Source organism: Leuresthes tenuis, unplaced genomic scaffold, assembly GCF_036924035.1.
Source record: "Leuresthes tenuis unplaced genomic scaffold, fLeuTen1.0.hap1 SCAF_12, whole genome shotgun sequence".
In the NCBI taxonomy this organism is placed as follows: Eukaryota; Metazoa; Chordata; class Actinopteri; order Atheriniformes; family Atherinopsidae; genus Leuresthes; species Leuresthes tenuis.
Genome location: NW_027325366.1, coordinates 28852050 through 28879724, shown reverse-complemented (window position 1 = coordinate 28879724; position 27675 = coordinate 28852050). Strand labels below are relative to the sequence as shown.

At 42.0% G+C, this 27675-nt stretch overlaps 1 protein-coding gene across 5 annotated transcripts in view; it reads right to left on the bottom strand.

The window, feature by feature from the left end:
- Nucleotides 1–26454, bottom strand: part of lrch1 (leucine-rich repeats and calponin homology (CH) domain containing 1) — a 71938-nt gene extending 45484 nt beyond the window's left edge. For all 5 annotated transcript variants that reach the window (XM_072397416.1, XM_072397417.1, XM_072397413.1 and 2 more), the window contains exons 1-3: nt 26057–26454; nt 2281–2425; nt 255–381 (exon numbers count right to left, since the gene is read on the bottom strand). In XM_072397416.1, the coding sequence (XP_072253517.1) occupies nt 255–381; nt 2281–2425; nt 26057–26282 (498 nt within the window). In that variant the 5' untranslated portion in view covers nt 26283–26454. The remainder of the gene's footprint in view (nt 1–254; nt 382–2280; nt 2426–26056) is intronic.
- Nucleotides 26455–27675: the final 1221 nt, after the last annotated feature.

Here is a 27675-nt window from a genome sequence, read left to right as displayed (position 1 = left end):
TTGAGTGAAAATGTTTTAATTCCACTCAGCGCAATAACATTACAAAGAAAACATTTTGAACTGATTTCATTTTGCTGCTGCGCTGCTGATAGATAAAGGAGAAATTGCTCTAAATGTGAAGAACTGTGACAGTGAAACATAGCCCACACGCCATCTGGAATCTCATACAGAATTGCATACAGAAAAACAACATTGTTATTTCTCGGTCTGCAGTAACACACCAGCAAAGTGACAAACGTTGTAAACAGTCTCACCAGCTCCATGAGGCTGTGCAGCTGTCCGATGGTCTCCGGCAGGCTGACCAGCTTGTTGTTGCTAGCGTTGAGGACTCTCAGAGGTAAACCGCACAGACAGGCCGGCAGAGAGCCGAGCTGGTTGCGACTGCAGCGCAACACACACATATGGACAAAACGTGCAAGAAATCATGACCATGTCACGTAAATTCATCTCACTACTCATACAGGTAATGAACGCAGGTCAATTAGGATAAGATACAATCGAATAAGTGGAAAAATGAGTGCAAAACCATGAATCTGTGTTGTGCTTTGCAGAAAAACTGATACATTTATCAGGATGACCTGCAGCAAATGAATGAAAAGGCAGAAACAGCCGATTAAAGAGCGGATGAATATTTTACCATCTGCAGCATCAATAATAAATGTGGTGGTGAACAGTGAATGATTTCATATTCACACTTAAATGTTGACTGTTGTACAGTCCAGAGAAAGCACAAAAATAAAAAAAAAGGCCCACTTCCCTTTTCTTTAACATATGTACGCCGCTGGGTTTGGTCTACACAGAAGAAGCTCGCTTCAAACTGATGCTAAAAACACCAGATTAATCCCATTAACATCTCCTCACTCTGATTAAACTCCTAATATGTTACTTTGTCCTGACTGGGATGAACACAGAGCCACATTCAGTTATGATGAATCTGTTAATTATTCGTATAAATGTCATTTCTAAATGCACCGACTGCAGTTTTTTAGTCCAATTTTCTATCTTTCTGAACCATAACTGATGACAAACAAACAAAAGCAGATTCTTGTTTTATTAAACATAATTAACTTGTGTGATCATTATAAAAATAGTGTCTTTAAATAATCTTTTAAATGAATGGTTTTCCTTTCACTTCACCAGATTACAGGCCCGTGTCTCCCTCTTGCATTAGAAACCTAAAAGCTTACTGGACAGAAGTAAAACCAAACACATTCAACACATGCAAAACATTGTGTTTCCCTCTACTGGCACAAGAAAAGCTAATCAGAGGAAAAGGAAAGAATCAATTTGATCTATACACATTTTTCCACAAAGATACGAAGTGGCAGCCGGAAAGGAGAAAGATTAAAGATCTGATGCTAAACTTTTTATGCTATGCAACTATTCCATCCCATTAGATCATTGGTGTTCTGCATATTATGGTACCTTAAGAGAGCTGTGCATCAACAAATGCTTACAAAACTACTAAATCCTGGGGTGCACTTAGTTTTTCATACACTACTTCTGCATTTTAGCTTAGTTTTTGTTCAGTACATAATGATAATGTTGTTGTTCATCTGAGGTTGTTTTTACCTGCTCTTAAGACCAGATGGTTAGTTTAACATCAAACTTTTGTATAAAAAGAGGGAATTCTTTATTTTTCAGATAGCTGTATGACTGCCAGCTTCATCTATTAGGACACAAAAATGTTTCCTTCACTCGCTCTTACTGTGCGAGTTACAGAGTTGAAACAGTGAAGACAGCAGGGGCATCTTGACCTTCAAACACAGCGGGACACAGTGTGTGAGGGTCGACATCAGGTGTGTGTGTGTGTGTGTGTGTAAGGCTTTAGATTTAACAGTTCACTGCTCACCAGCTGTGTGTGCTGACACTCAGCAAGCTTTGGATTTCACCCTGTAGCATCCCTGGTGCCACACACACACCTGCAGTGACTCAGGCTGGAGGACGACAGCTCAGACAGTGGAAGCTGACACACAATATCAGAATTTGTTTATATCAGCACACAGCGACCCCATTTCACCCTACTTCATCAGTCTGATTCAATCTGATTTCTTCAGTCCCTCTAAGCGTCTCTTGTGCATGCATGCACGTACGCGTTTAGCTATGAATGGATGTCAATAAACCAACTGAAAAGCAAAGCAACCTTTTATCCTGAAGCAACAAACCTTTGATAGCCAAATCTGCTTCAAGTTGGAAAGTTCAGCTTCAAAAGCTCTGAAGTCCGTCGTAGAGAGAGGAAACCAGCCTTTATTGAGGCACTAAGTGTGTCAAAGTGTGTACCTGAGATTTAATGATGTCAGCGACTGTAGACCAATGATGCTGTCGGGGATGGTCCTGATGCAGTTGTGATAGAGGTTTAGTGTCTCCAAGGCAACCAGGTGGCAAACCTCTGTGGGGACTTCGGTCAGTCGGTTCTTTGAAAGATCTGCAGACAAAACAGAGAAAACCCAATATGAAACAAATTAGGAACAGCTCTGACAAATAAAATGAAATGACTTGAACAAAGAAGCCATTTGAAGCTGAAAAATTTAATGCTTGATAACATTTTCTTCAAGCATCATTCCCCGTAGCTGTTGCTTGAATTGAATAGCGGCAGTAAAGTTATGACATGTTTGGCACATTTGTCATCTTTGATTATTCTAACCACAGAAAGGGACTTCCTGATCATTTGTTTTGAGCTTTTGCAGCATCGTCATCTCTTTGCAAGTCTTGAGCTAAAACACTGACCTCCCAGCAAACGATGATTTCTGATAACAAACCAACATCGACAGGCGTTCCTGTTTTAGTTACAGAGAAGTGACCACTCCACAAGTTTAAAGCTTCAGGGTTGATAGAAACAATGTGAACGTCCAAGCATCAGTTTAATGACAACCTGCTATACACTGTGCAATACAAAATGACAGAATATGAACGCAGGAAACGCTTTGGTCGCACTGATGTATGACTTTGACAAAGCTCTTAAACTTCCAGAATCAATTATTCCTCTTCTCTCTTTTTCATTAGCTAAGATTAGTGCAGGCGGCGTGGAAACCAGGAGCCAGCTTGTCATTTTGCTGGTGAACTTTAAAATGACAAACCTGCCCAAAGGCAGTTTATATCAGCCTCTAATTAACAGTCATTCCTTCAGTGACTCGATGGCAGAAGAAACAAAATAAAACTGGGCTGTGGGACCTGCAGTCTGTTGTTTTACCAATAATGTTTTGAGGTAAAAGAAAGGAATCAGTCTGCTTAACTGCTGGCAGTACAGAGACGCTACTATTTCTAGATTTAAATAACATTTACATGAATGAAATATGTCACCACACTTTCTAAGGACTTGCAGCATAACTGGGTCTGAACTAACAGGTTGAAAACACTTCACTGGGTTGTCAGTTTTAGCAGCCACACAGTGGATTATGCCTTGAACTCTCTTAAAGGCAGTATTCCGTCTATGTGTATACAGTTTTATGGTGGTACTTAACACCAGGCAGTTGTCAAAATAATAAAAACAGCAACACAGAGTGGAACTACCAAGTCGAATCAACATCTTTCTGATAATGTCGGTGACTCTTGGTGTGGAAAAAATAAGCTGGAATCAACACCACACCGCAGAGAAATCTCTGATCCGGGGTACAACTCTCGTCAGACTTGAGGACGTCAGCGAAAAGGGCAGAAGTCAACCTCTCAAGGCCAAGATTGATGACATCACATCCTGCGTAGCTCGGCAACAACAGTATCAACTTTACTTATCAGCTGCCGCCAAATAAGGCCAAGAAATGTCAGGCTAATTATTCCACATTGTTCTGCAGAGGCTGAACTCTCAGCGTCCTGAAAACACATTTTGTTTTTTTAACGGAGCGAGAGCAAGACAAGAGTTCATTTCCTGCCGGAGGCAACAATCCAGGAAAAGGTGTGAGGCATTCAGGTTTCTACATTCACAGCGTTGAATGAATATCAAACGTTTGAGGAAAAGACATCAAGTGAATGTTGCAGCATAGACTTAAAATGACTGGTACGGATTATCAGTCATGATACGAGAAATATTAGTCAAGAAAGGTGTTTCAAAACCATCAGGAGGGATTTGGAGCATCTTACCTCATAACACAGTGCTGTGGGAAGGAGGTGTCATTTATTTATTCAAAATAAATCCAAGCGGCACATCCTGATATTGGACAGGATGGAACCGGGAGGGATTTTGATGAACAAATGACAGATGAAACACTGGTACTGATACATAAAGAACTGTGTAACTGGACTGTGAGCCAAGCAGGCTTCAGACAAACCTAAACAAACAGCTCCTCTGAGCCAGAGGTGCAGCGGGGTTCCTGTCAGTGGAAATCTACAGCAAGAAGGGCAGCGTTGCATCATGGGTCGCACAGTCAGAGGAAGTGCTATTTAAAACAGTGAACAAGAAACAAAAGAGCCCATCAGCCCTGCTTCCATCCCCGAGCAAACAGCAGCCCGACTCAACAACACACAGCTATCACTGACAGAGTGTGTGTGTGTGTGTCTGAAATTAAAGTGTGGAAAAGTAACACAGTAAACACTGCAGAGACCTTAATGAGCTTTTACTGTAAAACAGAGATGTACAGACAGATTAAGAACACCTCTGTCTCACAGACACACACCTGTCAGGTTCCATTAACACGTCTGTACACGCGGTCATGTGAGGTGATGATACAGCTACCCAACGACACATAATTTACCTCGATCTGTATTAGTGCTACTCAGACCCAGAGAGAGTGTTTACATGCGATGATTAGCATCACGAGGCATGTTTTTATGCTTGTGTCGTGGACAGCTCATAAAAGATTGATGTAACCATAGTGACGGAGGAAGAGCTGATGTGCCAAACATGGATCAGTTTCAGAACTCCACCTGTATATAATAATAATTAGCATTAAACCCAATTCAAGTTAATTAAACAGGAAATAAGAGCAGCTGTAGAGACCCAAACATTATCTGAACCTGCCTGTAACCTTCCATGTTGGGCTTGATTTTTCACCCCAGAAGATGCAGCTTGATTTCACACGTCAACAACGTGTCCAAATACAATTAAAAACGTGATGTGAAAGGCCATCATTTCATTACTGATAACCTGTCAGAGGCTACAGAGGACAAATTAACCTTAACGCCTGGAAGCTCTGCCATGTTTTAGGGTTAGTATGGGAGTTTCTGGCCAAATTCCCTCCAGATAACTCGTTTCAACCTGCAGCATCTGACAGCAGCAGATATCCTGCAGCTTATGTCGTGTTGTGTTTTATAGGCCGACGGACATCCTCGAGGCTCAAACCCTCAGATCGACATGTGAGTTGAGACAAAAAGACAACACTGAGCTAAATAAACAACACAGATTTCAGTGTTAGCTGTCCTGGTAGGGGATTTAAATCCAGCCAGAGTATAAATGAGTCAGTGCTCTCAAACAGTCAAAGACCTCCTATGATCTAATTCCACTCCAGAGCTTGTTTTAGTGCTTTAAATTAAATAATTTTTTCATCAGCTTCATGTGAAGGGCAAGTTTTTTTTTTTTTGTAAAAGTAGAAGTTAAAAATATTTAACAACAGATATAGGTATATAGGCTTGTTGTAATGCCAGCTACAGACAGGTGGTGCAGTTCTCCGGCTGGATTTGTTTACATCTTGCTCACTTGGTGCTGTGTGCAGAGCATCGATGATCCAATTTACCAGTGCTTTAATTCAGGATGGTTCTGAAGCATCTTTTTTCCTTATTATGACTACATGCTGTTGCTTTGAAGTTAAACAATCAGGGAATGCAGATTATTATTTGCTGGTCCTTTCTAAATGGTGTTTGACATCACGTGTGAGGTAAGGTATGACGGCAAATATTCTCTCGTTTCCCCACAGCTGCCAGTCCTAAACATGACTAAAGATTCCAGCTGTTAGAGTAAAAACAAACTGCTGCTACTACCTGATGGGCAAATCTGCACAACAACATAACGACTAACACAGAGGAGCTTTGTCTGATCACACGTAGCTGTTTTACTGCAGAGTTGGGCTTCAGTTCAGTTACAGCTCTTCTTTCATCCATTCATTCAATTTTAGGGGTTTGTTGCCTTTCACAACTAATACCGTCCATATTTGCTATATCAGAACATTTAAACTATCTCAGTTTCCCTTACAACTAAATATAGATCTATAAATATACCTTTAAACCACTTTGACCAGCCGGCAGTGAGAGGTAAGTAACTGCAATCATGCAGCAAAAAACGGAGAATTATTTCAATGGCTTTCTTTGTCGGATCTGCAGGCGACCGAGGCGAGCAGATAAATTAGATAAGTTCACCTTCTGTGTGAGATTAAAAGCAGAAAGTCCTACTGCCGTAAATACAAACTCCTCCACCGCACCCTGCGAGGTATGCATGGGACTTCCTGTGTTATTAACGACACTCTCCCTCTCTTATGAAGCAGGAAGTGATCTTATCATGGTAATGAGACGGGTCATCGCCTCGCTGCCAAGGTGCAACCTTGGGCCTCTTGAGAAACTAAAGTCAAGAAAACTGATAGTGGAGGAAGGTGTGTCTTCCTCAGCCAAAACTTAAATCAGCATAATCTCAGACGCTCATCAGAAGAAAAACTAACCCCAACACATCACTGTAACGCATCTCAGTCGAGAAATGATCAGTATACATTCCAAGCAAATGCCTCAACAGATGCAGAGAGAACAAAATCCTTCTTTCTAATTCTAATCTGCTTATATTTCTATTTGCCAATTAGCAACGCCTCAGAATCCAGGATAATGTGCAGCAATCCAGTGCAACAGAGTTACAGCACACAAACCGCTGAGCTGCGAGTTTCCCGTACAGATGTTTTCACATTAAAAGCCTTAAAGTCCCTCCTGTTCTTGGTGGGCTTTTAATCTTATAACATACGGATGAATTGTTAATTTGACAGAGAGCAGCAGAGTCCTAGAGACTGGAAATACTTGCTTTACGTGCATAAATGTATGACTCAAATCTCAACACGTGTCATCTCAGGAAACCCAAAAAGGTAGCATCAAAACTCCAGACTCATACTAAGGAAAGAAGCATGTTCATGCTTTTAGATGAGTACAACAAAAATAACAAGAAATGTAATTTGTGTTTAAGGTTTAAGAGTCACATAAAAGTAAGTTTAAGTTCAAACTGATGGCAATTTTTTAAAACTTTAAAGTTATTAACCAATGCAAAAAGTTGAAATGTTTTCTATTTTTTGCAAGTGAGAGAGGAGTGCAGATGTGGTTTTGTTCATATATCCATATACTATTCGGGTTTTATGTTCCCTGTAATCCAAGTTCGCCTGTTAGCTGAGTTTTTAGAGTGATTTTAATGCAGCCTGCAGGCTAACAGGAAACAGCAGCATATTTGTGGTCTGTTGTGTGAGGTTGTGACACTGTCTTCCTGTGTCTCACCTCAGCAACACTGAATTCATCAGGATTAAACGGATGGACGAGACTTTGGTCTATGTGACCAGTGATGCCAAGTGTTCAGACCTCAGCCTGTTGTACAAAGACTTGTAGTGTACAAACACTCAGGCAATGCAGGAATGTGGAGGCTGGGAGCTGAGACACAAGAATGTTTTCGTGCCCACTGATTAAACAGAAGTCTGTCATCCAACAACACCACAACAGGAAGGAATGGAGGAAGAGAAACAAAGGAAAATGAATGATGATGTTTGCATTGAAGGTGACATAATATGGAAAAATCCCTTTTTTTTTTCGGTTCTTGGGAGCATATATTAGAGTTCCTCTTTTACCCCTTTTCCACCACATCAGTTCCAGGGCTGGTTTCGGGGCCAGTGCTTCGTTTGGAACCGGGTTTTCTGTTTCCACTGACAAAGAACTGGCACTGGGCCAGAAAAAAACGGTTCCTGGGTAGCACCAGCTCTTTGCTGGGCTCGAGGAAAGAACAACAACGATTCCAGCTGGGACATAACACCGCTAATGTTAGCTTCTAACAAAGACTAACATAACCATCACACATTCAGTGTAAGTAAGAGTCAAAACATTATTAGGTTAGAACGCAACCGCCGTCCACTCAAAACCTTTTTCTCAAAACCGTTTTCTGATCCCAATGAAGCACCGTAAAGCCAGAGGCAGCAGCAGTACAAACGCGAGGTCATCCATTACTGTTGTTGCTGCTTCTTCTTCTTCTCCTCCTCCGTGTTGTTGTTGCTTTGCTGTTTGCACCGAGGTGTATGCAAACGCAGCGACGTAACGGATGTATACTGAGACGTAATGACGTGGCTCCCATTAGCGCCCCGAGCTATGGAAAGGGAACTGATTTGCTGGAAAAGGGGTATTTGTTCAAAAGTTTGTCATTTAAGAAAAAAAAAGAAAAAAAATTTATGTAGTCAGACGCACATGTAAAGCCTTTTTACACTATTGAAAAACCTGCTAAAACCCACTAACATCTGGCTTCTGAGTGCAATCTGAAAATGTTTCATGCAATAGATGAAGGTTTAATAAGAACACAAGATCACTGTGTACAAACTAGTTTTAATAGATTATGCCGCGGTCAGGGCAACAAAAATGGGAACAACTCACATTTACTTCACAGAAGCAGAAGCTGACTGCAACAACTCAAGAAACACCCCAGTGTTAGGGTTAGGTCGAAAGTAGGGAACTGGCCTGATGATCTCAGAACTATGATGATCAGAAGGACAGCCTGCACGATACATGTAATGCCATCCCTTCATGTTGTCCAGTAACGGGCAAGTCTTACCCAACAGAGCTCTGATGATAAACCCGCTACAACACGCAGTGGGAAAGGCTTTAATCAGTTTGTTTTAGGGGGTGTCCGTGCTAAAACACGCTACTTTTGGGGTAAAAACGGCAACAGAAGCTTTCAAAATCTTCATCTTAAATCAAGCTTAACAAACACAAACTGATTACATAGAAAACAAGTTAAGCAGGAAGGGAAACAACTTAGCACATCGCTTCTGATCTGGCAAAGATTATCAATGACATGAACCACCAGCTGCCACCGGTCTGAGCTGGCACACAGTCACCTCATGTGACTGTCCAGCGTCTTCCCAGAAGAACTATAACATCCACGATGAACACAAAGGAGCCATCTCCGTTTTTCTATAGAGGATGTCCTTGTTAGATTAGTTTCTGGTTAGTATTTCCACTGAATTTGAACCACTAACAACAGAAACTGCTTCCCACTGAAGACACTACACAGCCTTGTTTATTTGCTTCAAAACAGTCAATGGAAACGTGTCTGATTCCAATTTTTTCCTGCATTTGCACTGTAAGGAAACCGACTGGTGACTAAGAAAGACTTTCCAGTGTCCGCTACGGACTCTTTTATCCCTGAGCAATAACAACATGATCTAATGATGTCACGTTTATTTTGCTCTTTAGACATTTATACACCTGCCATTCATACTGTAACTTTCTCAATACATTTTCTATTAAGTCATGCTATTTATAGGCAAATGATCTGGTTGAAACCTTCTTTATGGTTGTGCCACAAGCGTTTTTTAAGTGATTAAATATCACTTTATATAAACTCACTTTCTGAACCTTGCACAAGTTTGCTGAGACATTAACAGTCATGTAATTTTGATCGGCTATGGATGCATGCATGGAGATTTCAGCTCCGGGTGTTTCAAATCTAAATTTTGCAGAGTCAGTCTGTGTCTGCCTGAAAACCTCTAAACTAAACATGCACTCTGTGTGAGTATGTGTGTGTGTTGCAGCTGCATCCTCTGGTTTGTGCGGGAAAAAGGCGAGACTCCTCCCAGCAGTGCAGTAATGACAGGTTTTACACCACACACACACACATACACACACACACACAGAGGTACAAAAATAGCTTCAGACAACAGTTTGAGAGCAATGCAACTAAACCGGACACACTGAAAACAAACAGCAGAATGTTTGAAACTCTAACTGAACATCTGGAGGAGGCGAGCGATTACCAGGAAAGAAAGAGTATGAGAAAAAAAACTAGAACACAGAGACAAATATGCAAAGAAAATGAGGAGTCAGGGATTATACAGCTGAGTAAAAGCCAGTGTGAGTGGCTGTGTGGTTACTGCTTTGCACACATAACGACTCACACATGTACGCATTCACACACAAACAATGAAGAGCCACATTTCTGACCATGTATTGATTCATAGAAAAACTACAACAGGTCATGTGATTTCCGGTGCTGATCCTGTGTTTCAACAATTTCTAAAATAAATGGTGCAAAATCTTTTCTTTTTCCTGGTTGTCAGAAACGCTCAGGTGGTGAATATAATATTCAACCCTGAATTAAACACCAGTTAAGACTAAAATGTTCTGTGTTTAATAAGATGTATTTCATGAAAGCTGCCATTAGAAAGCATGAATAAACCACACTAAACAAACACAAAGTTATTTAGTAGTTCGAGGCTGAAATAAGCTCATCTAAACTAATCTAAACTGCTGAAATCAGCAGTCCCAAAACTGCAAGCATCCACTTACAACAACCGGTACTTTCCTTTGCTACATGAGAAAAACAACAAGGCACTGGACACCTGGAATATTCTAGAGATGTTCTGGAGGGCCCTGCAAACCCTCCTTTGCATTTCCACCCGTGAGAGCACATTTCCTGCAGAAAGACCCCCGCTGTGAAGCACATGTGTAAACAGCAACAGGGGAAAAAAAGGGTCAGGATCAAACTGCTCACACATTCTCCTGAAAACCAAGTTCAAGCTCGAACATGCATGCCCAGGTTAGCTTTCAAAACAAAGAGCTTATGAGCAGGAAGTAGAAAACACACAGAGTTCCAGCTGTTTGGAGCTTTATTCAGGTTTAAAATATATCGCATACTGGACATTTAAGGCCAGAATCTGGTTTATAAGGTGAGGCTTGTAAAGTGAAGGGGGGTTAGCCTTTTAGCTTTTTGATTATGATTTCATTGTGATCTGAACCCCCACTCATCATAAAAATACATTCACAGCAGTCACTGTATGCCTTTTCAAAGAGAGTCCCCCGGCCCGCTACTGTCACCTGGACCCACCAAACTGCTGCTACCCTGCCAGGAGCAGGAGGGGCAAATGAGGCAGGTCAGGTGAGTGGGTGGTCTTTCAGAGCACATTCCATTTGACCCACACCCCCTCTGATTGTGATCTGACCGATTAGATTTCAATGGGTCCTCACTACAACTTGGTGGCATTAACATCTGCACTTCAAGCTGTCCGTTTGTAATCCAAGACACATGCTGATGCCAGGTAGGAACAAGGTCAGCAAGATGCATCATAAAGACAAAAATACACACGTATCTTGGGCGTGTGTGTTGCTGAGAAAGGGTTTTTTTCTTGGTAGTGTTCTCACCGCCTGCTGACTCTAAAGGAAACAGTCAGCTCAGACAGGCAGATCCAGGATGCTGAAGGTGCCGCTGGGAGAAAAAACTTGCTGCCTCAGACTAAGCTTGTGCTGATGAGGATGACGATTATGATGGAAAACCCGCTTTGTTACGGCTGCTGTCAGCTTTCAGTGCTGGTGGAAGCAGCAGTGACTGAACACCATGAGCCAATCCTACACCCATCTCAGGATCAAAAGCTATCATTTCAAACAAATATCAGTTAAAATATGAACTCTTTAACCTGAAAACTAAAAGATCTATCCTTTATATTTGCAGAAATTCAAAATTCTATTAATTTTCCAGTTTACATTAGTATTCTTTTTACAGCTGAATAGAAGTGGAACGCCTTCTGACGTGTAAAAACAGCTTCTCCTTCTGCTGGCGATGGAGTGTGGGGCCGTAAGGACACCTTGAGGTAAAGCCCCGACTCGAGGCTTGCATAGAGAGATCTCGTAATCTGTGACAAATGAAACCTCGCTCCAAATACAAATACATGTGTGGGTTTGCATAGCTGATTTTTTTCTTCTAGGTTGTAATGTTGTAATCAAAACTGAAATATGTGCAAATTAAGTATAAAAGAAAACAAGAAAAGACAAAAACTGATTTGTCATACAACAAAACAGATCCGGGCTGTTGAATGATGCTTTAGAACTGGTTGGGATTGTACAACAACAACTGTTGGGAAAGCTTCATTTGGCAACCGCTTCCTGAGTAGTAATGATTTAAAACTTTAAAACCTCTTTCCATCTTCACACATGGTGTTAGTAACACTAACCAACCCATAGCTCCCATTGCTAACCAGTATCAACTTCCAACTTGTAACTACTTGTGAGTTTAAAAGCTAAATCTGCTCCATCAAACAACACGAGTGCTGAGCTTTCAGCATGGCTGCAGTCACCACAAAAAACTATGTCATAACGAAACTCCAAAAACTAATCATTTGGCCCCAAATGCAAAGAAAACAGGGATGAATGAGTGTCCAATAACTCTTTCACAACTGCTGTTCTGTGCTTTTCTGGACAAGCTTCAATATAAATCCAGGAACAGGGAGTCAGGCTGCGGCCATTTTGGGACATTTTGCGACCACTGTTTGAGTCAGTGAAGAGGTATTTTGAAACTAAGCGCACCCGAGTGAACTGAAAATATAAAACCCATTAGCTGTTGTCTGTCATTCTTTTTTATTTTTTTCAAATGTGAGCACGTATCCACTGAGCCAGCCGGACAGAACGAGGATGTTTGTGGTAAGCTATGTGCGATCTTTGCTCTCCTGACCGAGACTCTCCTGTGACACTACAGCCCCAAATTTAGATGAGGAATGTTGTGTTAAAAGGAGCAAAGACCTCTTTCTGCGATGACATGTTCATGGAGTGCAAAGCGGAGACACAGCAGAGACGGTGTTGTGTTGAGGTTGCTGTTGGCACCTACATTTTTCAGTTAATTCAGTTTTTCCTGTCAAGATGAAGAAATTTGTGAAGGAAGCATACTGATAGAAGCTCAAGTTACCATGACAACCATGTGAGGCTTTCTGCATAGATACAGACTGTGTAAACGCGCACATGGCGTAATGCAGCAGGCGTCAGTGGATTTTTTTTGTTTTCAGTTCTAATCATAGACTCAACGCTTGCATGCTTGTGTGTGTGGGACTGGCTGGTCCTCCCACAGGAATTCTACATGACCCATTTCTCAACCCATGTCCATCTGCTGAAACCTCACAACTACACTTAAAGAAGAATGTCCATTAAACACACGAGATTGGCTTTATAAGGTTTGTTTATGGCAGGAAAACACACACACACACAAATCTTTAGTTTTTCTGTGCTTCCAAAACATTCCTCGTCAACTTGTTTGACCTCAGAAAATGCTTTTCCAGAACCAGCAGAGATTTTCTGACAGTAGTCGTTACTACTCTTCAGACTTCCTTCTAAATCAGAGGCTGATCCTTTCCACATTATTTTTCTGTCTTTCCCACAACCAAATGACACATTTCCTCTTGTTGAAATTCATGCTATATGCATAGAGTGGATAACTTAAACGAATAAGAGGCCAAATTAAAGAGGCCACTGAGCAGAGAACCACCTGCTCCTACGAAGCTTTGCTTATATTGTTAACAGCTCTTCTCCTCCTTCTTAGGCGCTCGACCTCCCCGTCCCGCCTCCCTTCCTCCCTCTGTTTTTCTCCGGATGTCTTGGTTTTGTTTTCCAGAACAACCAGCTTTAACTACCTGTTACATAACAGAGTGCTAGTAGTTCAAGTGTGCGTCAACCCACATCAACTCACTCCGTTTCACTCTGAGAACAGCAAATATCTGCGTCCGTGACAGCTCACCGAGACATCCACAACCTCTGTTCCCACAAAATAATCAAAAGAAAAACTATGTGTGTGTTTTGTTTTGGTGTTCCTTAAGCTCCTCATGACATCATGGGGAGCCGTGCGCTATCCTCCGTGTTCTTCATCACTCCTCTGTCCCACTTTTCTGCCTCCACGGAGGGAAAAGTAGGACGAGAAAAGAACACCCAGGAAGATCCGTCTGTGTCTTCTCATGTGCGTCAAACAAGCACACAAGACTTGGCTCCAAAGGGTTATGTAATTAAGCTGTTACAGAAATAAAACAGCGCTGTGTGTGGACATCAAGCAAAGAGGCCATACAATGATACGCAAGAGCAGGATATTCGCTGCCAAATCAAATTTCTCATTTCTACATATGTCTATCACTCAATGCTCAACTCACAGATCTCTGCATCCTGTTTCCACTCAGATGTAATTCTACATGCTTTGACTGGAGGGGGGGGGGATCTCTTTTGTTCTGATGCGATGATGGATGCCAGCCTGTTGGATGACGACATCGTCTGCAGCCACAACCCTAATTGATAACTATCACAACTCTGACGACGTACTGCAGCATATTGGGAAATTACATCAGTCAAACTCACAGTTTTAAATAAAAACTGACGCAGCAACAATGAGAGGCTTATCAAGAACGATGGCAGACATTTTTCAGCCACCTTACCGAACACAAGCAATGATAAATGTGGAGAAGTCTCACATGGCTCTGCAGAAATGTACGTAATGTGTATGTAGCATCAGTCATTTACAGGATCAAACGAACCCTCTGATGCGGTGTCTCTATACGTGTCTCTAAAGTGCAACACTGTGCAGCTCCCAGCTGTTTTCCATTTGGCACTCACACATAAACAAAAGGCTGCAGTGTGTGTGTGTGTGTGTGTGTGTGTGTGTGTGTGCATGAAAGGCTGGGGGATCTTTCTGCCTGTCTGACCCAGTGACCAGCAGACAGTCATGGATTAGCAGCACAGTGGATTTAGAGAGTTGGGGTGATTATTTTTGGGTGGGGGGAGGTCATACAGATGAACGTTCTTCCCCAAACAAAAATATGCATTCAGTCAAAGACAGACTTTTGGCGATTTTATGTGGGATTTAAGCTGTTGTTGGAGGCTGTTACGGACACAATAAAGGAGCTTTTTTAACTCACGAGTAGTCAGGAAAAGCTTTGTGGTCCAACTAATCATCTTAACTATCTAATTCAAGATAATATTCTGAGGTGCAAATTCAGATTAGCCACAGCACACAAACAAATTGCTTAATCTTGGTCTATTCTGGTATAAAAAAAACATGATTCTGAATCAAAATATAAGCTACAGATGGTAAAGAATAACCCTTAAATGTGTTAGCACTACTGTCGGCAAGTCCTTTTCATACAATTATCACAGATTATCAGTGTTAAACTGATCTGATCTTCTTTGGTAAAACAGCCCAAGTAGAAGCGTCTCAGTGTCTGTCAGCGTGTGCTTACACACACACACACACACACACACACACACACATAACGCGGCTACACGGTGACAGCATCGTTGGTAAGAGTGTTCCATGATGACGACTCTCCGTTATCACATCTGTGACCATCAGTTTCAGACCCCATTCTCTTCTTAGTTTGTTCACACGACACCAAAGGGCAGCAAAGGGCACAAGTTAACAACAGGCCATTAACAGGATAAGATGCATCAGGGACCATCGGTGGATTTAATTTGGCTTTTCACGTTGTTGCCTAAGTTCTAAACATGCTGTGTTCCTGATACATCCCATGTTCGTCCTGCTTATAGCAACCAGAGGTTTACAGAGTGTTTAGATTGTGGTTTGTATGCTTTCAGACGCAAAAAGAAACATGTTATGAATTAGTCTCACTCTTAAAAACAAAACAAATAAAATAAAATTAACATGAAAAAAATGTCACAACAATAAAGAGAAGGCCTAAAACTAGCAACAATCAAGAAGACCGTTTTTTCTCTTGATTTAATGAAATGAGGGGAAAAAAGGTGGCAGATGTTGCACGACAGAAAAAATAAAACACAAAATGAAGCTGTGAGGGAGGTGAAGAGCAAAAAACATTTTAAAATAGATAAAAATAAGGAACACAGAGAGAAGGGGAAGCGAGCTGGCTGGCGGAGACATTAACAGGATTAGAAGGAAGGGGGGGGGTTTCCTCAAACTAGCAACCCACCAGGCATACTGTCAGCACACACACAACCATGCTGTTCACACACACACACACAATAATCACCAAATGAAACAACAACCCCCCCCACCACCACTGACCCACATCTTTCTCTACCGTCAGCATATCAGTGAAATGGTGTGTGTGTGGCCACTGGCAAGGCTGCGGGGGACGGCGTGCCAACCAAGCACGACCCAATCCCATTAAACACACTCAGTAGAACCCAGCCACGCAGGCACACAAACATGATCCCTGGATCTCTCGCTTACCCAGTCCTTAAAATTCTAAATCCAAGTTCCCACACAGAAACAGGAAACTGAAGGTGTAATAGGCTGTCGAGATGAGGGAATTGGCCCAGTAGTGGATTTGGGTGGTCCAGCAGCCCAAAAACGCTATTATTGAGCTGTTAATGTAAAATCCCCCCCATTAATGTCTCACAATCACAGTAAATATCTCCTCTCAAGCAAATCGCACCTTTTTTAACTTAAAAAAACGCAGCAACGTTGAGTGTAATGGCTTTTTCCCGAACAGCAGCCATGTTAAATGCTTTGTGTGCAACATTTGTAAAGTCTGTATATTAAAACCTGCTTTTCCATTTGCTGGTGTTGACAACTGAGAACCAGCGGAACAGAAACAACAGCTTCTGTGTTGCCTGAAAATAAAACTGAAACAGAGGGCATAAAAACCATCTCCGACTGCAAACCTGTGTGATGCCTGAGTGCAGAGATAAAATAAGAAGCGGGCGGTTTCTAAATGAAAACCAGTAAAATATGGTAAAACACGAGCAGTCGACATTTAACTGAAACCAGCAAATACTGGGAGCAACACCACACTCCAAATATCCACTCAAAAATAAACTCATTAACAATCCTATTTAATTCCACCACAGACAAAACACCCCAGCAGAGCAATTCATTGTCCGGAGGTGCAGGTGCAGCTAGAGATTACATCCCAGCACATTTCCCTTTATGACACTTAATACAGCAGCTTTTGATCAGTCTGCATGTGGGTTTATTTTGACGTGTGAGCATATGTGAACAGTTATTTCTGTGTGCTGGCATGTGCTTCGTGGTGAATTAGGATAAGCCTGAAGCAGAGGGATATGGAAAGCTTGTGTATTTGTCACAGTTAAGGACGTGGATGTGTTTATGGATGCCAGAATGATGCCAGGAGGATAGGTGGGAGACAGAGGTGTGTGTGTGTGTGAGAGAGAGTACTTTGGGGGTGAATTTGGCCTACATTTGGTGGGATGAGATACTGTCCTCGTTTATTTATTTAAAGGGATTCAGCTTCTGTGAGGACAGACTGAAACTGTTCATCTCAGATTTGGACCAAAACAAGATGATCTCATTTTGTTTTACAGCTGCATCACACATGTAAGCTCCATGTTTATTACAAAGAACACACAGACTCATCTTGTTTTTAACATTTTTTATCCCTTTAACTGTGCAGCTAATAGCCTACATGGACTGAGCACTAAAACTAAGATGAGAAATGAATCACTGTGTCATAAAAGGTTAAAAACATGAGCCTGTGTCCTCTAGGAATAAAGACATCTATCACTGGCTGTGCAGGACTGGGTCCCTTTTAAAAGACACTTCATTTTATAAATCATGAATCAACTAAACGAGAGAGTATTTGATTGGTATCAAAGGGACTTCAGATGAATATCTTGCTTTTCCGTTTCTACTCAGGAGGACAGATTATTTTTAGAGTTTGGCTCGATATAAAAAGACATTACACAAAGTCAACATACTCCTGTTTCCGGGAGCGTTAAAGCACCACTAAACTATTTACAGCTACTGCTCCAGATTACAGTCTGACAAGTATGCCATTTTTCTCTGTCTGTTACTTTTGTTCTTTAGGTTTTGCTTTGCTGTTTAGTGCAAATGACAGCCGGACAGTTTAATCCTCCGTCTTTGAAATGTTCAGATGAGGCTGATATCTCACTTTGCTGAAGGATACAGCTCCAAACTCCACAGAATAAAGTCATTGAAACATTTCTTCAAACAAAAAACAGATGACTCTTAATTACATAAAGTGAAGCATGAATTTTCAATCAAAACAATATTAACAAAAACAGTATATATTATAGTATATTTGTCTAAAGACTATCCTTATTATGTGTATTGAAGCAGAAATATATCAAGTAAAACCAATAAGCATATAATATCCAACGGTGGTTGTTCCGTAGTGACACTGAAAGTAGTATTTTGTGCCGTGATAACAATGAGCAGAATATGAGCATCATATTAATGCACTAACACCGTTTTATGTATATCAGAAAAATAAGTCAACTGAAAATTCACTTTTCAGTCATTTCTGTAAACCTGCAGCTCAACTTTCAAACATAGACACTTTATAACACAGTTCTGTTTAGAAAGGCTGCAGCTAGCAGATGACTGATCTATTTTTATGTTTGCAAAGTGGATCTATGTGGCACCACTTACAAGTTAGTGTCTCGCCTCGAGGAGCCAGATTCATAGATTATAGTAGCACTGCTGCAGCTGCTCCTCAGCTCTGTGAAAAGGTCAGAAGTTTGCAGATATACAAATACTTCCACAGCAGTCAAAAAGGTGACGCCATTTAAATCTATCTCGTGTCTGCACTAAACCTCATCACAGAAACTTTCCAAACCTTGGAGTCCAACGAGCCCGCGTGCAGGAAAAAAAAGATAATTCAGGTTTAGATCAGGGAGAATCTGGTCTGTGGTCTCTAAATGTGTTTGTATTTTCTGCTCCACAGAGCGGCTTCAGAGAGCTTTTCTGATCTGTGCACACTGCAGCGGCTGATGAAAAACACTGATTACAAAAAAGGATGAAAGCCTGAAAAGACCTAATTTAGGCACAAACACTCAAGATATGACTTCAACACATCAATGCACTGCTGGAATGACACACAAACACTACGTGATGAAAGCAAAAATCTGCTCAGTTCAAAACATATAATGTAACGCATGACATCAGGGTTACGGTGTGAACGTGTGACGCTACGCTGCAGCCCGCCAGCACAGCCCGCCAACACAGCCCGCCAGCACAGCCCGCCAGCACAGCCCGCCAGCACAGCCCGCCAGCACAGCCCGCCAGCACAGCCCGCCAGCACAGCCCGGCTCAGCGGTGTCGGGTATCTAAAGCAAAGACCACTTCCTTTGGGCTAAGTGATCAGGTATCCTGCTGCAGATCCTCTCACTGTAAGGGCTCGAGCTACCGATTTTTTCAATCAACCGAAAAATAACTTCAGGATTAATCAAACAGCAGGAAAATAAAGCAGCAGTGAATGTTAAAAATGCAGATAACCACGTTTAATACTGACTGATGAAAGATTCCTTTTTAACCTTGTCAGCAGTTGTTTGAGAAAACCATCTTAAATCAGAGCCTTGACTGCACTTCATGGACTTTATCAGCGAGGGGGGAGAAGTTTGGTGTCCGTAACAGGAAAAGATCGGAGCTGAAAACAATGAGGTGGGGAGCGGTCACTTCCCGTCTCTGTGGTGGGGAGTGGACCGGCATCTCGGCCTTCACTGGACCACCTTAAAGTGTCATTCCAAACAATCACAACTTCATCAGCACGCAGTTTGTCTGTTGCTACACAATGTATTTTACTTATGAACCACTGGTTGCATGTGCTGGAAGAGCTCTTTTTTGTCCTCATCCTTAATAATTTCATAATAATTGATTTTATGATCTTAAAAAAAGTCTAAGGCTAGCAAAAATCTAGTATTTTCATCACTGATTTATCTAACAAAAGGTTAAGGTTCAGATCAAAAGTCCAAAAACTAAAAAGATTTAAAAAAAAAGTTCAGATGGAGCCACAAAGTCACCAACAAACAAATCTAAAATCAAAATAGATGATGATGATGATGGCTGTTTCATCTGTGTGGATTTCCACATCAATATCATTTTTAAGTAATAATAACCCACTGAAACATAACAAATCATTCATCAGTAAGAGGTTCAAACGTGCCTTAAAAAGGCTTCTAAGCGACATTCAGCAGTAACGATTACAGCAGCCAACGGGAGAAATCAGCACTTTCCAGCAACAGACCGGGTCTCTGCTCTGATCCTGGTGACAGGAGTCCATCTTCATTGTGTTGGGTTTGACTGTTTTCTCCATCTTGGCCCACTGTGTCCCTCTCTGATTTCATCTGTTCCTCATACACTGTCTGGTTACTCTGTAGCTGTTCGCTCTTCTGAGAGAAAACCATTAACTGCTCCATTAACTGCTTCATTCAGTATGCATGAGACACTGACCCTCTCCCTGACAGCCCCTCTGTGAACAAATCAATACAAAGAGCTTTGAGGTGAAGTCCAAGGCAAGAGGGGACGTTAAAATATGTATCGATGGCCGGGGTTAAAGGTCAAGGTTAGGCAACAAGTCCAAACTGTCCCCGAAGACAGAAGTCCCTGCCACAGTTACTGCGATTAATGAAGCGTGTGCAGATAGGAGTGTGTGTGCGCCTGTGTGTGTTGGTATGAGGGTGTGCGTTTCCGCGCCAGCTGTCATTACATTCAGGTGTGGCAGGAACACTGAGCGGATAGACACTCATCTATCCCAACACCCCAACACATTCCTTGAAATCCACAGCTTCCTGTGTGTGTGTGTGTGTGTGTGTGTGTGTGTGTGTGTGTGTAGTAAATGTAAAGGAAGGAAGAGCAGTGAGGTGGAGGAGGTGAGGATGGGAAACTTAGGGGAGGTCTATCTTGCCTCGACACGCGTTGTTGTGCCTGTCCACACACATTAGAAACACGCTGTGTGCACATCTGAACACATCTGGAAAAAACCTCTTGTACAGTTTATATTTTGGATAGCCTGTGATTAACTTTCACAAATGAAATGTAGAAATAAATGCATTTTATATATACGCTCCTCCTCCTGACTTCTAGCATCACAATCAGCCGTGGACTCGCTCAATATGAGGTACAGAACACTCCGAAACCATTTCCATCCATCGGGATGCATCCATATATGATCGTAACCCTCTGTGCTGGGAGGTGTTACTTCTTCTTAAAGTCGAGTACAATTTATATCCCCAACAACAACATTACCCTCAAAATAGGGCAGGCAAAGCATGCAAATATAGTCAAAATAAATAACTGAATACACTGTAATCAGAATATATGTATTTACATAGTAAATATTAGAATCTTCTCTCACAACTGAAAGTAGAGCATCGTGTTGTGAACAATGTTGAGGATTTTAACTGAAGAAGACATCTCAACCAATAGAAGATGCTCCACTTTAAGAGAGTCTACTCCGACTGTGCAGTAGCGTTATGTTGGAAATTCGCTGTAAGATGAGTCACTGCACATGCCCACATCGCCTTAGAGAGAGTGATTGGACTAAACATGCAGCATTAAACTGCAATAAATTATCCAGTAGACACAAACAGTGGATGTTGTTGCTGTCAATACACACACAAACAGTACAATGACTCGTGTGTCCACTGAAAAAGTGCCAAACGGCAGAAATGTGTATTGTCTGGAGCTGGGAATGTGGTGGGAAGCAGGCTGAACGTGCACACACATGAAACCCACAGCAGGCACACAAGATAAATATTTTATAACTGAATAATTCAGCAATTCAGCAGGGGAGGAACAAAAAGTGAAAGTGTTGGAGACACACCAACACTAACATACACATTAATGGAGCCGGATTGTTGCTCAAATACAACAAGAACTGAGTTTATTGTGAATTAACACAGCAAACAGACAAGTCTCAATAAGCAGAGTCTAAAAATCACTTTTCTAACTCTGGACTCATTGCATTTGTTAAGAGTTATAATGAATAATGCTGACTGATTCTTTCAATGGTGTTCAGCTGTGAGATGATGTGATAATTTAGCGGGTAAAACAAAGTGAAGTGGATGATGACACACGCATAAAAAGGAGGTTTTTCCTTAGAATTAAACGTTGTGTTTGCGTTTAAGAACCTGAGATGGTTTGCAGTTAAAGGACAGCACTGCACTCACATTCAGTCACGGTTTGGCAGTTGCTGCTGAGCTGATACCCCCACACATGGAAGCAGCCTGACCGGTTGGTTGGGTTTCAAATCGCTTTCCCATAAACTCTCTGTTCCTGGACATCAGTCATACCATCTACCTGTGAAGTCCCCAACAACTACCAAGAACTCAGGGCCTTCCTCAAACCATGAAGACTTCCTCTAATTCAAATGGATTCCCATCAAAACGTGAAAAGCATTTCAGCTTTTCACACACTCTTCCTCTTACTTTTTACTCTCAACTACGTTTAAATGTTCCTGTTTGCATCCACGAAAAGGCAGAAACTGTGGCTGTGCAATATTAAGAAACATGCCGAATGCAATGTCATTGTTGAATATTGCAATGACAATATGACTTGCAACTCATAAACACTGAAATATACGCTGCTAATCTCAAGTGTATGAACTCGTGAAGTCCACTTCTGCACCCCTGCATGGTAATTAGTTGTTGAACATGCAGAAAAGTACACATGTGCTTGTCTGATGTCAGCTCAAAATGTCTTTCCCGTAGTGACAAAGCCCGAGTTGATCCTGCAACAGTGATTATCCTTTTTATAGACTGTGCAGAAACAATCGTTTACCAAGCTTCACATCTCACATGGAGGCACTAAAACTGACAGCAGCAACTCACAGACACCAAAGTCTGCCTGCTCTGTGCAAGACAGTCGTCACTCTAATATAAAATATCAAACTAATCAAATTATCCCAGAAAGTTGTGCTGCTCAGAAACGGCGATCCTACACAGCCTGCAGGATACGCCGTAGTGCCATCCCCTCGTGGTGTTGACGTCACAAGCTTGTCCCCTGGGAATTACGAGTAATTACTAGACCACTTCTGAACACTCGCCCCTTTTCCCATTTCCCAGTTTACACCCACACAATTCCTCCTTTCAACTTCTCTGCTCGCATCTTAGTCCCTCCCAGATAGAAGCAGAGGAGTCAGGCACAAGGAAAGAGGAGGTAAGGCGACAGGCATATAACAAAAGCTGTCATTTAAAAAGCCAAAGTAGGTTAAATGTGTGCAGCATTCGACCACTGCGTCAGATGAGCATGAATATGTCTCACGCCACCTTCAGATGTCGTAGATGCTAAAAAGACTTCCCACAAAGGACACAACTGTGTATCCTCACTTCCAGCTCCTCGATTCTCTCTCCTCCGAATGCATTTTGGGAAGTGAGACATCCTTCAAAATATTATGAGGATGGAGGGGAGAGGAGCCGAGGAGGCTGGAGTTAGTCAAAGGAGATGAGCGCACAGCAGCACCGACGTTAAACACGCTGCAACGAGCCACACGAAAGTAATTCATCTGCTTTTTTTAGAGCGGAGAAGTCATTTAAACAGGCTCTTTATGGCGTAAAAATAGAATATTACAGCTCAATGCAACATGTCTGCAAACATAAGAAATCAGAACTTTTACATGTCACCATAAAGTAAATACAAACATGAACAAGAAGCTGTCGATCCAGGATGTGTACTAATCCTTTCCTGGTTACAAATGAGTGCAAATTCATTTCTTTCAAAGAAAAGTATGCGCTTAATACTTTGACTGAAACAAATATGTTAAAAAAATCATCAACCGTCTTCCTCAATTTAAACTACTGTTCAGTGACGTGTAAATGAGCAGTTACTGCATTTAAAACAGAGGAAACAGGCAGAAAGAGGTTACACTCATTCTACAAGGGCTGCCTTTTCCTTCAGCATCATAGCGGCGAACAAATAAAAACCTTTGAAAGCAAAGAAAAACACCTTTTGTAGGGGGAAGTGCACAGCAGCTAGCTTCACTTTGTATTTCTGTACAAGCTGAGGCTTGTGCAGCTGCTGATATGAAACTGAGCTCATGTGTGTTTTTAAAGGCATGCGAGCAAACTGACAAACTGCTGCTGCACACTTCAGTTGAATTCCATATATATATTTAATTGTGTGTGGGTGTGTGTGCATGAGCAGTCCACCACGTGTTCATCTGTCACAGTGACTCACTCTGTTCTGTCTCATCTAATTTTGTTTCATGGGGGTTGGTCGCAGTGGCCGTGTGATCAGAGATGACTCCGTCTTCACCGCTGAGGAATCTGCACACGACCACTTCCCACCACCAGCGTTATTCACTCCAAAATGAGTGATTTCCTCCTGTGCCACTTAAACTCAGACACAAAGGCCCGCAGGTTAAAACGCCAGCTGCATCAGGCCTGTAAGTCTAATCCCTCTGGTAGCTGCAGAATTGGGATTGGCAGCGTGTTTTTAAGTCAGTGAGCCATTAAACTAACACTGATTGAAATATTCACAGCTCACTTCATGTGCAATCTCTTCCTATTTGTTCAGCAATTAAGATGCAAAAGAGAGAAACAAATAAATATGATACAAAAATGCAAATGCAAATCCCAGAGGATGGGAGGCAGAAAGGCACCACTCAACAACAGCACAAAGACCCCCATTTAAGAGGACACCGTGGCCTTATCCTGTGAAAAAGCTTTCGGTGACATGTGAAGGACTGAACTGGATACCAATCCTCAGCACTTGGATCAGTACTTGCACTCAGCTCTGATCTGAGATTCTTCGATTTAAACAACAACACATGGAGCCTCAAAAGCTAAAAACAAACAAATCTCAGATCCAAATGCTAACAAATACAAGACAAAGCAGCAATTAAGACCACAGACAAGTCCAGTCATCTAACAGCTAAACTGTGTGTGTGTGAGAAACCCAGAGTGTGTGTCCTGGGCAGAAATTCCCAACTAAAACTGACAGTGGCCCTGATATGTCGGTCAGTAAAGCTGACATTTGCCTCACTTTCCTGCCATTTCCAAAGGGCCCACATCCGTGCTGTCACCGTGCTCCTGTAAACGTGCTCCACTGCAGTTATGTAAGCCGCATTTCTTTTTTAGCGTGCATAAACACAGCAACACAACGTGAGGCTTGACAGGCCGATCGACCTATCCACACTGCTCTGAGGAGAAACGCTGCTCGTGGTGTTTTAGAATCAGTGCCTCTACTGTGGATCGTATTATCGCAAAGGCTGGACATGCAAAGCAAAAAACTAAATGCATGGAGTGAAAAAGCAGAAAACACGTGAAAATACAGCATGTACTAAGCCTTTAAAGTGGGATGCTGCTACTGACAGAACATAAACAGGCTGCAGCCAAGTACATCAGCTTACCCAACTCTTCTCCAAATCTGCGCTTCATGGATCCATAATGCAGCAGAACGTACAGGTAACGGCTGTTTGCATGTACGCAGAAGAGTTGGGGGGCAGTTTGACAGCTCCATAACCGACAATCACACACACCTGCACTCCACAGAGATCACCCCTCAGACCTACCATTTAAAAACCCACCCTGACCACTGATCAGTGCAGCAGGCAGTCAGTCTGCTTGCTCTCCAGTGTCTGGGATCTACTTTGCTGTAAAAGAAGGAGGAAGCAGGTGCTGCTTGACCTCCTCACTGGAGTTGAAGTCATGAGAAATGTCCCTGCCACTTGGTCCGTTTCACACTGCTGCAGTAATGCCAGAATATAGAGCTTGAAAAGCAGCCATCACTGATCCTTTATCAAAAGAGAAACCAGAAGTAAACACAAATGCGTCGGTCTGGATGAGATTATGCAACAACATTTTTGTCCTAAAATGTCCTGAAAATGAGGTGTTTAGATACAAGTGTGGAACGTATGCCAAAGAAAACCTTATTTTTTAAGATAAAATAACACAAATAGGCTGTCTGGGTTCATCCTGCATCCCATGTCTGTTCACAACTGTACATGGATAAAAGGGAAGTGGTGGGGATTTCCACTGAGGGCCCACTGTGAACGGACTGATCCGTGATAAACGCGCTCGTGCCCACTTTCACTGCAGCTCTCCATAAGCACACATGACTTCCAGTGATGTACTGTAAACTGGGAACCTAGGGACGAATTTCCCAGGAGTGTTTTTCATTATAAATCACATATCAGAGTGGCCTGTCAACTGGCCTTTTACACGAGAGTTCAATGTAACTGCACCGGCACAAGAGAAGCAAAAGTTGCAAATACACGCACGAACTAACAAACTCCACCTGGATTATGAGTTCACCTCCTCGTGTAGCTTTAAGCCTAAACATTTTCATGGGTTTAACGTGAATAAATCACGGAAATGTCACCGCTGTTAGCACGTTGCTGCGAAACAAATAGTCTTTGACGGACCAGAACCGGTCCCCCACTCAGGGTTTTATTTTCAAAAGCTACCCGGGGATCTAAGCCAGAGAGCTCCTCACCAGCGTCCACCGTATCCGTCAGGTCGTGGTTGGCGGCTGTCCGGGGAAACTCCTTCAGTTTGCGGCAGCTGAGGTTGAGGACACCGCTGGCCACCGCCTCCTCCAGCGCCCGCTCCAAACCCCGGTTGGGAGGCAGGTTGGCGCAGCCGATGTGAGTCTGAATCGAAGGTGAAGAACCGAGCTGGGCAAGAGAAGGGCGAGCCGACTCCGGTCCCAACGTCGCCATAATTTTCCGCCGCTCCGCCGCTTGTGTGTCGTTTATATCCAAAAGAGAGCGCGGGATTAGCTAACGTGCGGGCAAACGGGAGGCTGACTTCCCAGGGTTGCTGTGCCGTGCCCTGCCGCGCGGTCAGAATCCTCCTTGTTTGTCGCCGCCGCGTCTTCCTCCTACTCTGCGCGATGCGTCAAGTATCAGAAGCGTATACGTGGTTAAACATCCGGTTGATTAATTTCAAAATAAAACGCACACATTACCAGTGACTGGCGAGTGTCGCGGTCGACGTTTGTAGCATCACCAATTTGTCAATTCTTTAGATTTCTAATTTTAATTTTTAAATTTATTGACAAACATGCAACAGGAAAGTTATGGAGTAAGAACGGAAGCAAAATAACAAATAATCAGCTTGGAGTTAAGCAGCAAAAAATTAGAAATCCTTTAGTAGAGTAGAAGCAGGTCAAAACTGAGTTAAGGAAGTGTGTTTACAATGAGCTGTCCCACCACAGGATGCATATTCTATTTTCTTTTTTTAACACAATTAGTATATTATTAAAACAGTCCGTCTCAGTAATCTCACAGATACTAACTTGCAGACTTTGTTTTATCGTTTTAGTCTTTTTGCAATTTTCAATGACATTTTTGTTATAAAATTACAAATATAATTTCACTAAATTTTTATTATACAGGCTGCTTTCATTTTACATTCACCTTTCTCTCCCATTAATCTATGGATTTAGACCGAATAAAGCAACAATTAATATTCTTGGAACCCTCAGTAGCACAGTGGCCTGTCAGCCAGAACAGGAAACATAAACTGTGTTTCTATTGAAAGAATGAAGCAGCTATAATAACAAAAACGGGGACTGGACAATAAACCTCTATTTATGTTTTTTCCATAAAATTAAAAGCAACACCTTTTATTTTGAAGACTCCTCTCACGTTTCCGTTCTGCCTTTACGATACTTTCAACTTTTTAAAGCAACTCACTGCGGCTGCGCAGTGGATCTTGCAGCTCTGAAATAGTGGTGAAAATAAAACAGAGACGGGAACTTGGTAAACAGCGACCTCTGATGGATAAAATAGCACATACCATATTATGTCTGCTTTAAGAATAATAACTACATCTTCTCTACAGCCTTAGTGTAGGGAAATGTGCACTTTATTCAAAATTTCAGAATTCTTTTCAATTGATAAAATACATTTATGTGTTGAAATTTTTGGTTCATTTAAGGAAAAGGACTGAACAAAAAAGCTACAGCAACAGCAGGTTTTTCTGTGTAGATTTTAAAACGTTTGACACGTTTTAGTTGTTTGGGGGTTTAGTTTTCATCTTTAAAATGTGCTATTTTACGGCATTGTACCTCTTTATCATGCTTTTAGAAAGACAAATTATCATTGAAAT